General features: G+C 39.4%; 1 protein-coding gene across 2 annotated transcripts; it reads right to left on the reverse strand.

The window, feature by feature from the left end:
* Positions 1-706: 706 nt before the first annotated feature.
* On the reverse strand, positions 707-5,914 carry LOC100888455. Of its 2 annotated transcripts, XM_003730649.3 has the most exons (6): positions 5,788-5,914; positions 4,798-4,998; positions 3,928-4,062; positions 2,989-3,083; positions 1,627-1,760; positions 707-1,308 (listed from the first exon to the last, which is right to left on the reverse strand). In XM_003730649.3, exons 2-6 carry the CDS (start codon positions 4,961-4,963, stop codon positions 1,110-1,112), a joined length of 729 nt encoding a protein of 242 aa, XP_003730697.1. In that variant the 5' UTR covers positions 4,964-4,998; positions 5,788-5,914; the 3' UTR covers positions 707-1,109. The 2 variants fall into 2 exon arrangements, with proteins under 2 accessions (XP_003730697.1, XP_030835133.1); XM_030979273.1 differs by lacking the exon at positions 5,788-5,914 and having other exon boundaries at positions 4,798-5,055.
* Between the last annotated feature and the right edge of the window lie 13,823 nt (positions 5,915-19,737).

Below are 19,737 nucleotides of genomic sequence, written 5' to 3' on the forward strand. Positions count from 1 at the left end.
GTCCCTAGCCTCCGTCACCCTCCCCATCCCCACATCGCCACTGCCCACATGACTTATCGGCCAACCGAGGACAATCTCCAGCATCACATGGGGCCCATCATTTCAACACGCAAACACGCTTTTAGTGTGTGTTGACATCATTTTGTCCCAAAAGTCCACGTGTGGCCCAGTTTCGATCACTACAGTACAGTAGCGGTTGTAGACCAAACAAATCTCGATTATTAAAGGGCAAACCAACCATTGAAGTTCATTCTGTATACAATTAGAGAAATAAGAGGAACAGAATTGCAAAAGTTTGAAAAATATATCGGACCAATAATAAGACTTATACATTTTTGAAATATGAGATCACATTTATACAAATCTCAAATGTGTCAATGTGTTCATTGGATTGTGACGTTTACATGAACAACTCTCGGGTTCGTCTTGTACAAAAGTATAGTTAATTTCTGTTTTTAAAATTAATGAAAGATGCCCACCGGTCAAACAAACATCATTCTTCTAGAAAGTAATTCCAGTTCTAATATCAGTAATGTAAAGAAGGGACCTGAATATACAAAATATCTTGTTAGAATATCTTACGTGGAATATGTGTAGGGAACGTGTCGACAAATCGTTTAAAAAACATAAATTATACAATCTTTAGGACCAGGGAAAGGCATTTATATATATATATATGTATATATAAATATGTACATAGTTTTGTTTCAGGGAGGGATCGAGGTCAGGCAAATAAAAGAAAGAAGAGACGGTCAAAAAGAGGAGGAAAAAAAAGACTCTGAGAAGCAAAATGAAGGTTAACATGCTTTTTCTAAAAGAAATTTGAAAGGGGGCTCATTTGTTTGGCATACTTGTGGAGTGCCTTATTGATTCTAAATGGGATGGGTACTGATAGACCAAAGATTAGTAAACTGCTTCCGCCAAAAATGAAATTGATCATAATTTCGAACATTTTTGCGTATATCCTTTGTATAAATGTTGAATTAACGCGCAAGCCATAACATAGTCTTTCTATTATTAGAACAGCCTTCTCTCCTAATTCAAATACATCAGTTAATCAGGATAGCTTTACAATTGTTACATATATTTTCATTTTCATCGATGAAATTCTAAACAGAACTCTCTTTTCCTTCTGGCTCTACAACCGCACTTTCCCTTATCTCGTCGGAGACGTCAATGATCTTGTAAGCCGACAAGTCCACGAAAGGAACCCCATCTTCGGATAGTTTCTTCCGGATGTCGCCGAGAGAACCGAGGACAGCAGATGCATCACTTGACACCGGAAGCACTTCACATCGGAGGATATATCTGGGAATATAGAAATTAATGTAAATATCACTATGCAATCTTTTTTAACGGAAAATGTGATGAATCAGAAGATCCAAATAAAATACATGTATCTCATTTGAAAAGAAGTACTAGCTTTATACTCAAGGGATGTTTGCATACTTTTATCATAAGCATTAACATATAATAACCCCCTTTATTATAATAATCATAAACATTGACCCTACTACCATCATCATCATCACATCAGCTACGTTTTTGTAATAGAATACGTTTTATTACGGATTGGTCTGTAGACATCGAGCCATTTCATAGATTTGGAATTAATATTATATCTACCTAAATTGGGTGGGGCCACCTAGTTTCCGGTAGAGTCCCGCTTGGTGAAAGACCACACCCTCAGGCAAGCTCTCTGATAAGATTACTGCTCCCGACAATGTCTTCCAGTTTTCCTCGAAATCCTCAGGCACATCCTGTGATAGAGACGAATTTGAATTTAAAACCTGTACCATGCGATACAATCTGATATAAACACTTTTATCATTCATATTTATCGTGATAGATGTAATGAAGACACATTCATAAAGTGCATTTGTACCATTACAACTCCGAACAACATTATATGATGCTTTTTCAGAGACAAACTGAACAGTTTTCCTCCTTGTTTTTTCAAGATTGTGACTATTTACATTTGAGCACGACGGGAAAGTCATATTTCACTTCAACACACAACCATATAAAAGAATAACTTGAACAGGGTAACCCACAAACGCTCGAGAGCTTATTTCCAGTGGGGTCCCGACATGCATGTACAAAAATAAGAAATTAAAATCGTATTTTTTTACAGACATTTAAGAAAAACCTCGGCGTCACTGTTGATAATGTACTAAATATTAAACAACACATCAGGAATGCTTGTCGGACGGCTGGCTTTGGTATCTACAGGATTATTAAAACTTCGAAAATATTTGGATAGACAGTCTACAGAACGATTTATCCACGCATTTGTAACTTCGCACTTTAATAGATTATTGTAACGGATTGTACACTGTTGGTCATAATGGTCAAATAATTATTTTTACCCCAATTTGTGGAATGATTTTGACAATGATTTATTCCTAATAGATCTAGATAATAGTATACATTCTCAGATTCTATTGAATAATAATTTGTGAGTGTTTGTTTTGCGTGACTGCTAAGGCATGTTTATGCTATTATGCTAATCAACTAGGGGACCTACGTCCTTAAGTCATAACTGACAGTAATGAGGATTAATGCCTCTTAAAAGAGCACTAATATAGCACATCGACACGGTTTTGATCCTGGGGGCTCACAGTAACGAGGCCATTGCTTATCCACTGAATCATGACTGTAAGCAGCGGGGGCTAGGGTATGTCGCCGCCCCCACAAATACAAAAAGCAAAGAAAATGCAATTATTATCAATAATGCATTGCATTTTGCCCCGACCCTAAGATATAAACAAAATCCTCTATGTGGGCATGCCTACAACAATAATGCATGGCCCTACAGAGGAATTTTTCCTGTTGGGGACCGGGGGAAATGCAAGTTGAGCAAAGGAACTTAAGTCTGAGGTCTAAAGTTTTCTTAACTTGACTTTAGACTCGGAGACAGGTTTGCTTGAATTAGTAGAATACGGACCTTTGCATTTATTGTTTACTAGAAATTTGAACACTATTCACCTTGAACATGGAAAGAAGGAAGATGCTGTTGTCAGCTACCCGAGTCGCTGGGCACCACTTCTCACCAGACCAGCTTGCTATCTCTTCAAAACCACCTAGAACAGACAAAAGCCAACAATTATATACACATGTATGTGAAAAACACTTTTTACTGCGGAATAGTAGAGGGACAAAATCATGAATAATGATTCGATGAATTCCTGTAGAAATTATCGTTTGATATGAGGGTGTTCGATCCCGTGAGAAAAAAATTACGAAAGAATGAATGAATGAATGAATGGATGGATGAATGGCTGGTTGGACGAATGAATGAATGAATGGATAGATGGATGAATGAATGGCTAGTAGGACGAATGAATGAATGAATGGATAGATGGATGGATGAATGGCTAGTTGGACGAATGAATGAGTGAATGATTGGGTAATTTCTGGGGATGGAGAAAATTAAGAGAAGAAATGTAAGAACGAAGGACAAGGAGAGAGGGACTAGCAGGGCGGAGGGAAAGGGGGGGGGGGGAATGTTATGAAATTATCATCGTTCGATACCATGGTTACCATGATGGATGGTAATTTGTACCAACAAAAACATGGTTACCATGGTTCTTTTTTTATAAGGGTGGGGGCGGAGTAACATGGCGATGGCAACATATTGGGGATGGTAGAAAAGGGAGGTGATGACAATTAAAGTGGAGGTGGCGGCGGTGGAGAAAGAGAGAGAGAGAGGAGGAATGGGGAGTGAGGAAGAAAAGGGAGTGAGGACGATAAAGGGGCGGAGTCAGAAAGGGGAAAGGGAGTGTAATTGAAGGGGAAAAGAACTACGGAAGATAAAGGTTGGGGTAAAGGAGGAAAGTAAACCAAGTGATTGACTGGGAGGAAGAGAAAAGAGATAGGAGGCGATCGACAAAGAGCAGGAAGAGCAAGGAAGAAATGCACACTCACCTGGGTGTCTGATCTGATGTCCCCATTTGCCATGTCCCTCCTCGATGGCTGCAAGCCATTCCGGTGAAGGTTCCCGTTTGAAAGCCTGAAAACTACCGTCGCGGAAACTAGCATAGTGTGCAAACTTGAAAAGACCTAATTCGTCACAATGAGAATGAATAGACCAGTTCAAACATTATGGTATACAATGAACCATAGCGAAGATCCACTGATCCACTCTTGAAAATACCTTGGATCCCCAGCAAAGGGTGGGGGTGGAGGGGGGGTGGTGGTCAGGGGCCCGTGTCCCCTGGCCAAAAAAGGTTTTAAAAAAGATGGAAAAGTTAATTTTACCTTTAAAAAAAAGAAGACGGGCCCCCTCCCCCTTGCAAAAATAGAAGGAAAGTGTAATTTTTTTTTTTAATTTGCTTAAAGGGTGATGGGGGATTTTGAGTTTAAACAAAAAAGTGCTCATTTCCCCCCCCCCCCCCTCCCCCCGCTTATTCGGCCGGTCGGCTAAGTCACCGCTAAAAATGTTCTCACGAATTGTGCCCCCCCCCCCCCTCGCCGCCGGCTGGATCCGCCCCTGTCTTAATTTCACACAGTTTAGGTTCTAGAATTAACTTCATAGCAATTTTGTATCCTAAAAGGGCACAAGAAATGTCATGAATAAGAAAAAGAGAAATAACCATGCAGTTTGAAGGCATTTTCGGTCTCAAACAAGAACTCAACTATCCATTTAATACACTTATCAGGTCACCTTTACAACGAATAGGCAAACCCATTTCCTTTCCAAATCGGAAATATGGAATAGAAAAAAACGTCGTTCAGCTACTGGGGAAAGAAAATCACCATTTTTAAAAATAATAGATTAATGTATAATATTTTTACCTTCAGGATCAAGATTCTTGTGAAGCTGACCGACGACAAAGCTGGGGTCCTTCTCGACGAAATCGAAAGTGTGCTTTACTCCTTCGAGGAAGGACTCGAACCCAGGAGCCGGCGGAGTGGTCTCGTACAGGTTGAAGACAGCACGGAATGGCGAAAATTCTTCCATGTTTGTAATCGTCCTCTCGGTAGATGTCTGAATGACTGAATGTAATGATAAAATGATCACTGTAACCCCAAATCAATATGTTTGTATAATATAATAATATATAATAATAACGTTTTATTTACCCAGGGTAGCCACTTCAGTTATCAAACTGCTCTTCCAGCGGGCCCTGCATAACATAATATGTTATTATTACTACCCTTCTCCAATCTAATATGCTGAGCGCCTAACGAGAAGACAGAAGGTCCCATTGTTATAAACTTTTGGTATGAACCGACGACCTCCCGTTCATGAGGCGGGCGCTCTAACCACTGAACCACCATGCCCGGTCTATCTATCTCTTAACGTGATCAAATTCATCGCTGACACACCATCAACACTTATCGAACTTGCAGAAGGTCATAACCATTTCTGTCGCCATCACAATCTCCACCACCAATCTGGAACCCAGGGAAGAACAGTTTTGAATGGGTTACACAGCTATTCACTGTACCATTGATTTTACTATGTACATGCATTTTCTTTGTATTGTTTTTAATATTGTGATATGGAGTGGAAAATACCAATACCGATACCACCATCACCATTGACAACACCACCAACCAGCCAAATAGAATAGTTACTAAAAAACTTCTGATTCACATCGGATCTACATGACGTCCAGTGATAATGATCAGATGAATACAAAAAAGGTATATAATCATGCATTCAAAATCAGAAATCAAGCACCCGAGCTTCCTTTTCTTCTTCGTCTCTTTATCTGCCTGTCTCTCTGTCTCTCTCAAAACCCCATTTTTAAAATAATAAATGTCAAGAATGCAACAAACCTGGAATGGAATGAGGCTTATCCTTTGTGCTCGGCTATCGGTGACAACTTCAGACGGTAAATGGTGGTCTGCATATCTCAATAAGCCTTTTATGTTATAATCAGTTTCAGTTTCAGAGTAGTGGTCAAAGATTATTTCTATTTCTGGGCTCATTTCTGGTTGCTGTGGGAATTTGCAGGCGAAAGGAAATAGAGAGAAGCGAAAGCATATCATGTGCGGCGGATACAAACAAAAAATGGTTTCACATTTAATATGGATAGTTTCGGGGTCTGAAGAGAGAGAGAGAGAGAGAGAGAGAGAGAGATGGGGGAGCACCCAAACAGAAAGAAAAAGAGGGCATAGTCTGTCATTTAAGAAAAGGATGATACTTTTGAGGTCTTTATACCGAGGCAGCATCAGTGTTGTGTTCAAAAGTGTGCGTATGTTTGGAGGGATGGCAAGTTCGTGGCAAGTGATACGCTAAAGGACGTGCTTTCATTAGTGACTTTTAGATTCTGTACGACGAGAACGCGGACTGCCCTTTTAAGGCAATGTGACGTCACTGCCAGTTCGTTCGTGTCTCCTTAGATCAAGATAGTTATGTAAAGTTCCTTAATTAAAAGTAAATTAACTAAATTAAGTTCTTCCATAGCCCGATTGCTGCAATGGCCGTTTCATTAACAAGGGCCAGGTCGTCATCTGTGCAACCCGTTCCGCCGCACTGCAAGATGTGGTCCATCGTCTGGGTCTCTCCGCAGTCGCAGAGAGTATCTCCTTCATGGGCATAGCCCCATCTTGCCATATTGACATTACACCACCCCATTCTCACTGCCAGTGCCTTAAAAGGACGTCACATTGCCTTAAAAGGGCAGTCCACGTTCTCGTCGTGCAGAATCTAAAAGTCCCTATTCATACAGAACGAGACCTTCAGAAACCCTCCTATCAGGCTTAGGGCTATCAAATATCCCCGCTCTAGAATCGCCCTGCTAATGTGGAAACTTGTAGGGAAAACGATAAAATAAGAGTAATAATAATACTAATATTGAACATAAAGGGGATATTGCACCTCCCTTTCATAGAAAAGTAAAATCATAAGTAATGGAGATGATTTGCAGCTGTCTAGTAATGCTCACACTTTTAGTTTTTCATATTTTCGACCCCATAATCATAAGGTGTTAAGGAATTTTCAAAAGCGTTATAAAGTAACCGAGGGGTCTACTTGATTCGCTTACCCGATCTTATGTAATTTCAATAAACATAAAGATTGGACAACAAGGGGTATGTGTCTATAGTTCAACATTATTATTAAATAGGCTTATTTGTCCGAAACGAACGAGTTATGGACCACAAATGGAGCATATTTATTATAATATTCATTTCATCATTTGCCTCAGGGTTAAGTTACTTATTACAGGTCTTAGCCTGCATATATCGAAACAAATTTGAAGTACCCTCGCTACGCCTTCAATTCAATGTCTTTCCTTTCGCAAGCTAAAAACCCCATATTGACTTTCAGGAAATCATACAGGAGAGATTAGACATGCACGTCCACAGGAAGAGGCAAGTATTGAATCCCGGAAGATGACGAAACATTGTGGTCTTTGTTGGGGATTTTACGAATTGGTATTAAGTACCCATTACGTATTTCTAATAATCATATAAAATGTATCTACAAAATGAAAGAATTTAATATCTTTGTCTGTGTAGTTAAACTATGAGGTTAGCCATATTTGCTCTTTGAAAATAAAATTATACATCGAGGCAGATTTTTTATTCTGAATATCGTTTTTTGTTTGTTTCAGAAGAAGGAATGACATTAGGACATTTTATTTTGGGCTAAAATCATTCATGTGTTACTGACTCGGTTCTAGGACAATTCGACCTAGACAATCACACCACGGCCAATTACTAGCGGGACAATTAGCCCCCAAGAAGAATTAACCCCACGGACGATCCCCGAGGACACTCACCCCGATACCCCCTGGACAATTACCCTCCGGAAATCACCCTCTGGGACAACCACCCTCGTGTGTGTGTGTGTGGGAGGGGGGTCGCACATGATATCTTGTCCTGTGACAATTGTCTAAGGGGGTAATTGTCCATGGGGAAGGGTGTAGGGGGGGGGAGGTCGTCCTGGATTGGTAATTTTCCGGAGGGTCATTGTCCTAGGGGGTGGTTGTCTTTGGGGGTAAATTTCCGAGAGGCAATTGTCCTCGGGGTCCGGGGGGGGGGGTGATTGTTTAGGGGGTAATTGTCCTCATATGTACCGACTCATCTGATTGTAATGTCAATTTGCATAAATATTTTGATGAAATTGCGTCTTCCTTGGGGCAGATATTACTAAATATGCCTTCTCCGGAGAAATGCTGGAGACCCATCAAAATCTGCCTAATTTACCGATGTCAATGTACAATGAAGAGTTATTCTCAAAGGGAGAAATGTATTAATTCTAGAATAACAAAACCCTGGACTCCCACTCCGGACTCTCATCCCGGACATCTGACCCCAAGAAGAATACCTAATAGGACAATATCCCCCGGGCAACTTTACCGTAGCAAATTATACCCCTAGGTTGTTTGTGTACGGGTGGTTGTACGAGGTGGTAGTTCAGGGCAGGCGCGGATCCAGGATTTCTTAGGGGGGGGGGGCCCAAATTTGAAATTTTGCGAGCCAAATATTGGTACGTAATGGTGACCAACAGTGACATAATGCGGGGGGGGGGGTCGGTGCAGGGAGGGGCGAGTTTCCCCCTCCCTCCTCCGCGAAACGCGGAAGCTTTGACGTTTATTAAATTATTAGAGAAAGAAGACGATTCGTTGTACCGTTCTCGAAAAAAATTCTCGTCTGAATTAAGTTTTTCACCTCCCGCGCGAAGCGCGGAAAATTTTACGATTTATTTAACTATTAGAGAAAGATAACGGTTAGTTGTAGAGTTTTCGACTCTTAATCCTCGTCTGAATTCAGGTTCCCCCCCCCTCTGCGCGAAGCGCGAAAGCTTTTAAGTTTATTTAACTATTAGAGAAAGAAGACGATTCGTTGTACCGTTTTCGAAAATAATCCTCGTCTGAATTTAGATTGTCCCCCTCCCGCGCGAAGCTTGGAAGCTTTTACGTTTCATTAAATCATTCGAGAAACAAGACGATGCGTTGTACAGTTCTCGACTCTTAATCCTCGTCTGAATTCAGTTTTCCTCCTTCCGCGCGAAGCGTGGAAGTTTTTACGATTCATTAAATCATTAGAGAAAGAAGACGATTCGTTGTACCGTTCTCGACTCTTAATCCTTGTCTAAATTCAGTCCCCCCCCCCCTCCCCCTCCTGCACGAAGCGCGGAAGCTTTGACGTTTCAATAAAATATTAAAGAAAGAAGACGATTCGTTGTACCGTTTTTGAAAATAATCCTCGTCTGAATTTAGATTTTTCCCCTCCCGCGCGAAGCGCGGAAGCTTTGACGTTTCATCAAAATATTAAAGAAAGAAGACGATTCGTTGTACCGTTTTTGAAAATAATCCTCGTCTAAATTTAGATTTTCCCCCTTCCGCGCGAAGCGCGGAAGCTTTTACGTTTCATTAAATCATTCGAGAAACAAGACGATTCGTTGTACAGTTCTCGATTCTTAATCCTTGTCTAAATTCATCCCCCCCTCCCCCTCCTGCGCGAAGCGCGGAAGCTTTGACGTTTCATTAAAATATTAAAGAAAGAAGACGATTCGTTGTACCGTTCTCGACTCTTAATCCTCGACTGAATTCAGGTCCCCCCCCCCCCTCTCGCGGAAGCTTTTAATTTTCATTAAATCATGAGAGAAAGAAAACGATTCGTTGTACCGTTTTCGAAAATAATCCTCGTCTGAATTTAGATTTTCCCCTCTTCCGCGCGAAGCTCGGAAGCTTTAACGTTTCATTAAATCATTCGAGAAACAAGACGATTCGTTGTACAGTTCTCGATTCTTAATCCTCGTCTGAATTTAGTTTTCCCCCTTCCGCGCGAAGCGTGGAAGCTTTTACGAATCCTTAAATCATTAGAGAAAGAAGACGATTCGTTGTACCGTTCTCGACTCTTAATCCTTGTCTAAATTCAGTCCCCCCCCCCCTCCCCCTCCTGCGGGAAGCGCGGAAGCTTTGACGTTTCATCAAAATATTAAAGAAACAAGACGATTCGTTGTACAGTTCTCGATTCTTAATCCTCGTCTGAATTCAGTCTTCCCCCTTCCGCGCGAAGCGTGGAAGCTTTTACGAATCCTTAAATCATTAGAGAAAGAAGACGATTCGTTGTACCGTTCTCGACTCTTAATCCTTGTCTAAATTCAGTCCCCCCCCCCCTCCCCCTCCTGCGCGAAGCGCGGAAGCTTTGACGTTTCATCAAAATATTAAAGAAAGAAGACGATTCGTTGTACCGTTCTCGACTCTTATTCCTTGTCTGAATTCAGGTCCCCCCTCCCGCGGAAGCTTTTAATTTTCATTAAATCATTAGAGAAAGAAGACGATTCGTTGTACCGTTCTCGAAAATAATCCACGTCGGAATTTTGTTCCCCCTCTATCCCGCACGAAGCGCGGAAGCTTTTATGTTTCGTTAAATCATTAAAGATTCGTATTATAGTTCTCGCCTCTGGATCCTCGTTTGAATTCAGGTTCCCCCCCCCCCCTCCCGCGCGCAAAGCGCGGAAGCTTTGACGTTTCATTAAGATTAAGAGAGAAAGAAGACGATTTGCTGTACCGTTCTTGATTCTGAATTTCAAAGATATCCTTTGTCTGCTCCTTTTTCTTCCTACGCCCCCGCCTGGCTACGTGCCTGCGGTCCGATAAACATATTTTGATACCTTGTCCGACCCCGCAAGCTCAGGGGTTTAAGGCTATAATTTACGGTCAGATAAGCATTCAGGGGCCCGCCTTAGGGCCCCTGGTGGGGTCGAGACGGCGGAGCCGGCCCCGGAAGCTCAGGGGTTTTAGGCGTTTAACTAAGGTCCGATGAGCTTTTTTTTTGTATACCTTATTTTTTTTGTGACACTGGTAGGACACTATTGGCGTGGGGTACAGGGGGCAGAGCCCCCCCCCCCCCAAATCAGGGGTTTTAGGCATTAAATTACCGTCAGATAAGCATCTATGGGCCCCCGTAGGGCCCTATAGGTGGAGTCCATGGGGGCAGAGCCCCCGGAAGCTTAGGGGTTTTAGGCATTTAATCCAGTTCAGATGAGCATATTTTGATGCCTCATTATTTTTTAACACGGGCAGTTAACTATTCTCTCTTTCTTGCTCTCATTCTATTTTATTTCTCTTTATTACACTTTTTCAAAAAAAAGTGTAGGGGGTGGAGGGAGCTCGAGGCTCCCGATTCCTGCCGTACCTCGGGCCCTGACATGTAGGAATCTCAAGAATCATATTTCTTGCCTGGCTGTAAATTTAGGAATTTGTCATTTTCCAACAAACACATACAAACGTATAATTTACTAAAAAGTGAGAAAAAATCTCGAAAATTAAGTAATTTCAGCATTATTTGTAATCCACGGTTGTGGAATTAGAAATAAACCACGTTTGAGTTTGATTTCCCCCAAGCCCCCCCCCCCCATCAGTACGCAAGTATCTCCTCTTTTCCTTTTTTCTTTCCCTTTCCTTCCTTCTCTCTTATTTTTTTGATGGGGGGGGGGGGGGGGGTCAACAGCCTGGGAGGCAAGGCTCTTTCGGCCCCCCCCCCCCGATCTCCTTCTTTCCCCTTTTCTTTTTTCTTCCACTTTTTTCTTTCCCTTTCTCTCTTCTTTCCCTTTCCCTTCTTTTCCTTTCTTCTCTCTCTTTTTTTTTTTTTTTTTTTTTTTTTTTGCGGGGGGGGGGGGGGGGCAAGGCCCGCTCGGCCCCCCCCCCCCTGGATCCGCGCCTGGTTCAGGGCCCCGTCTAGTCCAGAATCTGGCCTATTAATTTTGATCTCCACCACACCAACGCTAACCTTTCCCTACTTACTTGCTACCAGCCGATGATGGCGTGATCATTGAATTAAGACGTCCTCGGGCTGGGCTGGTGAGCATAATTATGAGTTTGTTGATAACGCCATTTTCGACGGCTTGAATCAAGGGTAGGGAAATTATAAAGGACCGTGCAGATTCTGGACTAGGCCCCGTCTGATAAAGAGTTGATTCAATCGCAACTTATTTGTGATTGATATCAATCGCAACTATGTACATAAGAGATATGGGAGACTGCAAACTTGGATCAATCGTAACTCTTTATAAGACGGGGCCAGGGGTAACTAAATGGAACGTCTCTATCCGGGCTAGTTGCTTTCCCATACACACACGACAGCCTGAGAAAGATATAGAGAGGGTGGGTGGGTGTGCGCGCGCTTGTGTGTTCGTGTGTGTGTGTGTAAATAAGAGAGGGAGGGATAGATGTGGGAGAGAGTGGTAAAAGAGAGGAGAAAGAAAGAGATGAAGACCTGAGATGGCATGATAAAGAGAAGCGCTTTGAGCATGTTTATGTAAAGGCGCTATATAAATATCGATATGCATGTAAGAAAGAAAGAAGGAAAGAATTAAAGGGAAAGTCCACCCCCAAAATAAGTTTGTTTCGATAGAGGCAGAATAATAAGAAAATCAGGTGAGTGAAAGTTTGAGCAAATTCTGAATGAAAATAAGAAAGTTATGAATTATTGAAGTTGTGATCAATCAAATACAAAATGGCAACTCTGTGACTTATTATACGAGCTCTCCTTCATTTGCTTTGTGCATAATATTCCATAAAATCATGTTTTCTTCGTTATTGATGACGGAATATATATTTGTTCCTTGCAGGGGGAGTATAGAAACATATTTGCAATTATTATATTTAGGGTGCATGTATGGTTGAAATTTTTCTTGAGGGAAAATGAAAATTTTAGATTTTTTTAGTACTGAGCAAATGGAAGTTGAGCTCGCATGATACGTCATAGAGTTGCCAATTTGTGTTTGATTGATCACAACTTCAAAAATCCTAACTTCCTTATTTTTGATCGGAGTTTGCTCAAACTTTCACTGACTAATTTCTCTCATTTTTCTACTCCTATTAAAACTAACTTAATTTCAGGGTGGACTTCCCCTTTAAAGTTTAAAAAAGAGGAGAGAAAGAAATGAGAGGGTGTGTGGGTGAGAGGAGTAAAGAGGGGGGGGGGGAGAAAAGTCCAGGGCAGGAAAATGCGAGAAAGAAAGAGAGAAAGGAGGACAGGGAAAGAGAGAGAAATAGAGAAGGACAAAGGAAAATATGAAGTTAGAGAGCTGAAGAGGTAGATAATGGCAACACGCAACCATGTCTTTAAAACCATTCGTATTTCTACCCCCATATGACAATTACTGTAGAGTAGTTTTCACTGAGGCCTTATAACATTCATTGAAAATTGTACATTTTTAAAAACTACAGGGAATAAAGTGATTATAAAGTTTATCAATTTGCCGTACAATTAAATAAAACCACTTTGGGGTCCCATGTTATGTATTAAAATCACATGTATTTCTTCAGAGTAATATGGAAAAATGAATTTACATCAGTAATAGATCATAGCCTCTCCACATAATGCTATTGCAAGAGAATAACATAAAATATATGAGAGGGACCATACAGTTGTAGAAATGCTATTTTACGAGTTAAAAAATATGATTTTGATTATTGCTATCACTTTTTCTCTCTGTTTTAGCCTTTATTTATACAATATTGTGTACACTTTATGATGATGTTTTCTCTTAAACCAAAATTATGTGATTTTATATTTTCACTTTAATATCAAGATCTTCCAATTTCTATTCAATATGTGAATTGTAATTGAAAATGATACAATGTACATTTAGAATACAAACAAACCCTCATTTTGTCTCAACTTTTTTAGCAGGTATATATTTTATTTATTATATACAGTTTATCTTCATTCTGTGCAGTACTTTCTTCATTTTCTGTGAAATACACAGGAGCGGCCAGCGGTTTAACTCTCGAAAGCTTAAAAATTGCTCTTGTAAACTAAAAAATATCTCTGGTAAATTATTAAAAACAAAATTATAAAATACTTAAAATTCACTGCCAAAAAAACAAATCACAATTCTTCAACATCATATCCTAAAAGAGCTCCCTCTAACAACGAAGTATTTTAAATTGCTGGTTCATTGATTAAAAAAGAAAACTAACTCAATGTGCCTTTGCCCTTAGGTAAGGCATCATTCTTCAGTAACAAGTCCCTCGGATACGACTTTAAGCAGCCGACGGCCTAGTTTCTTACTTACAAGCATAGCCATGCTTTCTAAGCAGTCAGATACAATCAATCCATCAAAATCAATTTAAAGGTACTATGTCCCTTTTGCAGCCAACCTCAAATTCTGTAGAACTTTGCAGGAATTATGAATATGTCATGTATGTCCTATCTGTGAAATTTAAACGTTAGCAGTGTCCTCATATTCAAATTATGCAAGGAAACCCGTTTACTTGCTAGACTTCACTGTCAGACACTATTGAGTGACTGACTGGCTTTTTTTTATTCTTTGGTAATAACATGCATGAAAAGAGTTGTAAAGGGTACATGAGCATTTTTCTACATCAATGACCCACTTCTTGTGATGGCCAAGATTAAACTGATTGAATCTTTGCACAGCATAAAACGTATGACCATTCGGTACAATTGTCTGAAAATCAAGACTATTACTTTTGGGCTCTATAGCCCTAAAGTCGATTTGACAACTAATAGTCGTTATTTTCCCACTTGAAGACATTTTCAAGCCCCACCTTTTTTAGGGAAGTTCTAAATTAGTCTTATCTTTCAAATGCAGTTGGAATTTAACTTTTTCTTTTTTTTTGGCTTGCAAATGGGACATAGTACCTTTAAGGTGTAACAATTATCACTAAAACATGTTTATTCTTGATGTAAGGGGTTCCATGTTGCTCTACAGTATTACAAATATGAGCTTCACATATTAACTCTATAAAGAGATACACTCCTAGTGAACAGTAAACAGTAGATCGATTTGTTGAGCATCACGATACCATGTAGATCGAGCTTGTCGAGAGCACTGGAAAAGCATTAGTCTTTCTACATGGCTGTGAAACATGGACTCGATGCAGAGATGGATAAGCGAATAAATGCTTTTGAGGTGAATACACCAGTTTACGGTTGTATCAGTGCGCATGCGCAGACTGTTGACCTCGGGTCATTGGCCCTGAAACAAAGCCAATGACCCGAGGTCAGTGGTATTTATGCGTAAATTAAGATTGCGCCCATGCAAATGATAATGTGCGCGCACAATGCAGCGCGTAGGCAATGATATCATCATAATTTGCATGGGCGCAATCTCAATTTACGCATGACCTCTAGGTCATTGGCTTTGCTTGAAATGGCGCACACAACCGTAAACTTCTTAGCCTCAACCGCCTAAGAACTGGCTACGGTCGATGCAGAGTCCTAATGCAGAGGTGGGGTCTAGGAGACGAACAAACGGCATGTGAATGCGGCCAGGAACAGACAATGGAACACCTGCTAGTCTGCCCACTCCTGCCAGAGCCATGCACCCAAGATGACCTGGAAGCCGTTAATTGCCGTGCTAAAGCCTGTGTGGACCACTGGACGGGACTTGTGTAGTGACTCGATAAGAAGAAGACCGTAAACTGGTGTATTGTATGGGAAGGATTTTGCATATCCACTACATTTCGCATTCCTTCAACAAGCCCTAGTGAGGGCGACAATCGAGACTTTTAATGTATAGGGGAACATTATCACAGTCCTCATCACAGTGAAAAGAAGACAGTTACAGAGGTTTGGGCATGTGGGTGGATGGAAGAAGAGTTTGACAAACACCATCTTGCAAAGAGGAACTGATGGGAGAAGAAAGAGGTGAGACCAACAAGGACATGGACTAATAGCACCAAGCAGTGGATAGGCAGTGAATTTGCATGCATGTCAAGTGAAGTGTATAGAATACTATGGTAATTTCAATTTTTGAAAAATTCACTCAATCATTTGCATATTTATGGTAATTTATGCAAATTAGGTCATAAAATTCACATTTTTGCCCATAAATCATACATTATTCATATTTAAGCATTCTGTTTCACTACATAATTTTAGACCATTTGGAATAATAATACAACACAAAACATTGGAAGAGCCAGGTTATTCCTTATATTATCTCTTGTTTTTATAATTTCTTATGTATTTCATTGTTTTTTTAACTTATTTATTTTATTGTTTTTGTTGTTTTGTTTCATTTATAATAACAATTCAACTATTTTGACCCCAAAACAAACCCCTAAACATTAAACAAGACTAAATAACCAATGATATATCTCTTTTTAAGAAAAATGACATTTCCATACGTTTTGTACACAAATCACAAAAATGAGCGATTTTCGGGCTGACATGCGAAGACAAAAGGTCACGTGACTTTGTAACTATACATCCGGTTTTCGAAAAAAAAAATGTTTTAAAAGATGCGTAAGAATCGAAAGAAAAAAGTCATGAAAGGAATTTTTTTATATCTGCCGCGGTTTCGGAGAAGTCGCGAAATTTCTACAGGGGGGGGGGGGTCAAATTGACCCCCCTCCTCCAGTTAACGTAGGGTTAAAGCCCCACTGTACTAATTGTAGCTATTTGCTCCCTCTATATATAGAAAACAATGCCTAAGCGGTGCCCGTTGGTCCCCATGATCCTCTTTTTCTTATGTTAATTTAAAGCCAGTCTGCACTAGTTTGGCCAGGAGGGATTAGACCACCCAGCGTGGTCACTGACCGGTGGCTATCTCATCAGCTCAGCTCTCAATTAACCTAAGAAAAAGAGGATAATGGGAGACCAGCGGTCACCGATTAGGCACTGTTTGCTATACAGTGCGTCCCAGAAAAAACGAAACTGAGAATTATCGATGTTTTATTATAACTTAATCACAATTATAATGAATAAATGACACATATCTGTAAAGCCTAGATCCTTTTCTGTCATTTGATGCAACTCATATGAGACTTTTTGTGGAACAATTGTGGAAGAATTATAGGATTGTTGGTGTGTTATACAGAGTGAGTCAGAAAAAATGTCCCACTTTTGAAAAGTTTTATTGTTTGAAGTATGAATATTTAAATCATGGGTTCCATGATATGTCTTGATAGAGTTATCCTCCTAGTTCATTTAGGTACGATTTTTAATTTGAAAGTGTGCGTGTGTGTGCGTTTATGTGCGTGCATGTGTGTGCGTGTTTGTGTGGTTGTGCGTTTGTGTCTGTCTGGCTGTCTTTGTTCAAAACACTATTTTATTCCTTACCCAGGAACTTGGCAAAGGTGAGATCTGGCAGTCTTGTAAAGAATGTCTGATGTTCAGTCATACATGCAGAGATTCAAATGAAAATGGTACCTAAATGTACTGGGAAGATAACTCTATCAAGACAAATCATGAAACCCACGATTAAATATTCATACTTCAAACAATACAACTTTTAAAAAGTGGGACATTTTTTCTGACTCACTCTGTAGTAAGGTATATCCACGCCGGAGCTACTGATCGAAAGTATGATCACAGTTGTGAACAAGCGCGGAAAATGGAACTGTGTACAACCACTCTTTTTTTGTTTTTGTTGTTGTTGTTGTTGATGGGGGGGTAGTTATTATTAGATCTGATGCCCTTTTTCTTTTATTAAACTTCATAAACAGATTTTCAAGCTATTTATTTATGAACCTGTGTATATAAGCAGCAATTGTGCAATGATATATTGTTTTCTTCCATGGAATATGTTTTGTAAAGAGAAAAGTATCAAACAAACATCATTGAAATACATTTCTTTTGCAAAAACATCTGGGAAACAGTAGCTTTAACAAGTATTGACTTTATCATTCTTGACTGCATTTTTTTCTTTACTTGTAAGACCTACATTCTGGAATGATGTAGCGTAAGAGGGGGAAAATGATGGGGGCAAAAGGGCACATGCATTCTCCAAATCGTATTGCAAAAGAGATAGATAGAGAGAGAGAGAGAGAGAGAGACATGCAAAAAGGTTCAAATTCAGTTTTCTTTAAAATTGTTCAACCTGGTCCTAATGAATTCATCTGCCACATGATTGCATTGACACTCTAGATACACAAGAAATACAAATTTGATCATTGGTGTAAAGAAATACCTGGCTTCCACCCAGTAAATACAGATCACGTGCCCGATCGACCTAATTGTTATAGAAAACAAGTCAGTAAAAAAGGTTGTTCAATTTCATCAAAATATTAAAAATAGCTTTGTATAGATAATGAACAAATACGAACAATAATACAACTTCGTTTAGTGTGAGAATCTTCAGATCTAATCTCTCCAAATACAACAAACCCCACAAATTTGATCATTGTTGTAAAGAAATACCTGGCTTGCACCCAGTAAATACAGATCACGTGCCCGATCGACCTTATTGTTATAGAAAACAAGTCAGTAAAAAAGGTTGTTCAATTTCATCAAAATATTAAAAATAGCTTTGTATAGATAATGAACAAATACGAACAATAATACAACTTCGTTTAGTGTGAGAATCTTCACATCTAATCTCTCCAAATACAACAAACCCCACAAAGTTGATCATTGTAGTAAAGAAATATTTGACTTGCACCCAGTAAATACAGATCACGTGCCCGATCGACCTAATTGTTATAGAAAACAAGTCAGTAAAAAAGGTTGTTCATTTTCATCTAAATATTAAAATAGCTTTGTATAAGAAATGAACAAATACGAATGATACAACAACCTCGAATCATTGAAATCAATCAGAAGCAATCAACTGTAAACAAATTCTCATTAGTCTCGAAAGAGTAAATTGCTATAATCAATGTCAAGGTTTTATCAAAGAACAGCAAAGGTGAGGGATCGTTGCTAAGATTCAGTTTTTAAAAATTCCCGAGACTGCTTTTCGCTCAAATTTACCATAGGCATGAAGCTAGATAAAACTGTGATTGACAAAAATGATATTGTCGTGAATGCACAAATATGCCAATAAAAGTATACTTAAAGACGATAAGGATGGTAGGCTAAAAGGGTGGTAGACCAAATGGTTATAGACTACATGATCGTAATTAGACCTAAGGACGTAATTGTTATTAGAATAGGTGGTTACTAGACAAATTGGCAAGTGGACAAAGTGGGTTATAGAACACGTGTTTATTAGACGAAATGGTTTGTAGACACAATGAACACTAGATCAACTGGGATTAGACAATAGGATTATTGGACTAAATGATAGAAGATTTAATGGTTAATAGACTTAATTAGCAATTGGCAGAATGGCCATTAGGCCTAATCATAAGCAGATGAAATTATCACTAGACTTTAATTCGTCACTTAGACGAATTAGGTGATACGTATGATAATGGTTTACATAACGAATAATGCATTACACGATATATTATTTTGTAAAATGCTTCTTCCATTTATATGCTTCTCCCATTATGATCTATTCATATGTCAAGATTAAATTTTGTCTCCTTGATCATCATGGATCGAGGGAAGATAGATTGAAACAATATATGACCTTTGACCCTGTGCAGTAACCAGTTACACATTTGACTCTAATTTACATCATGAAGAACACCTTTTGACGATTTTATCTTATTCAAAGAAATGAAAATGTAATTGATAAATGATTATTATTATGATAATGATGATCATGATGATAATGATCATGATCATGAGCGCGATCATGACATCTTATTGAAAAAATGAGGGTTGATTTAGATAGCATATAGTCTCAGCTACAACATACTAAAAAATCAACAAAATCCAAGCAGAAATAACGGCGATATTGCTCGCAAAAGACAGGAATGTAGAATCCAGATTTGAGAAAAAATTATCTCCCACAGGGATTACACGCAAAAAGTAATGGATTAAGTGAAAATAGGGAAACAATAAAGTAAATAGGGTTGTTTATTACATTATTTGCGATTCTACGTGTTCGAATAATTAAAGGAGATGGTACAGTGAAAGGTCAACAAGAAAAAAAAAGTTCAGAATTTTTTTTTGGGAGACACC

This window comes from Strongylocentrotus purpuratus, unplaced genomic scaffold, assembly GCF_000002235.5.
Source record: "Strongylocentrotus purpuratus isolate Spur 01 unplaced genomic scaffold, Spur_5.0 spur5_scaffold_10, whole genome shotgun sequence".
NCBI lineage: Eukaryota > Metazoa > Echinodermata > Echinoidea > Camarodonta > Strongylocentrotidae > Strongylocentrotus > Strongylocentrotus purpuratus.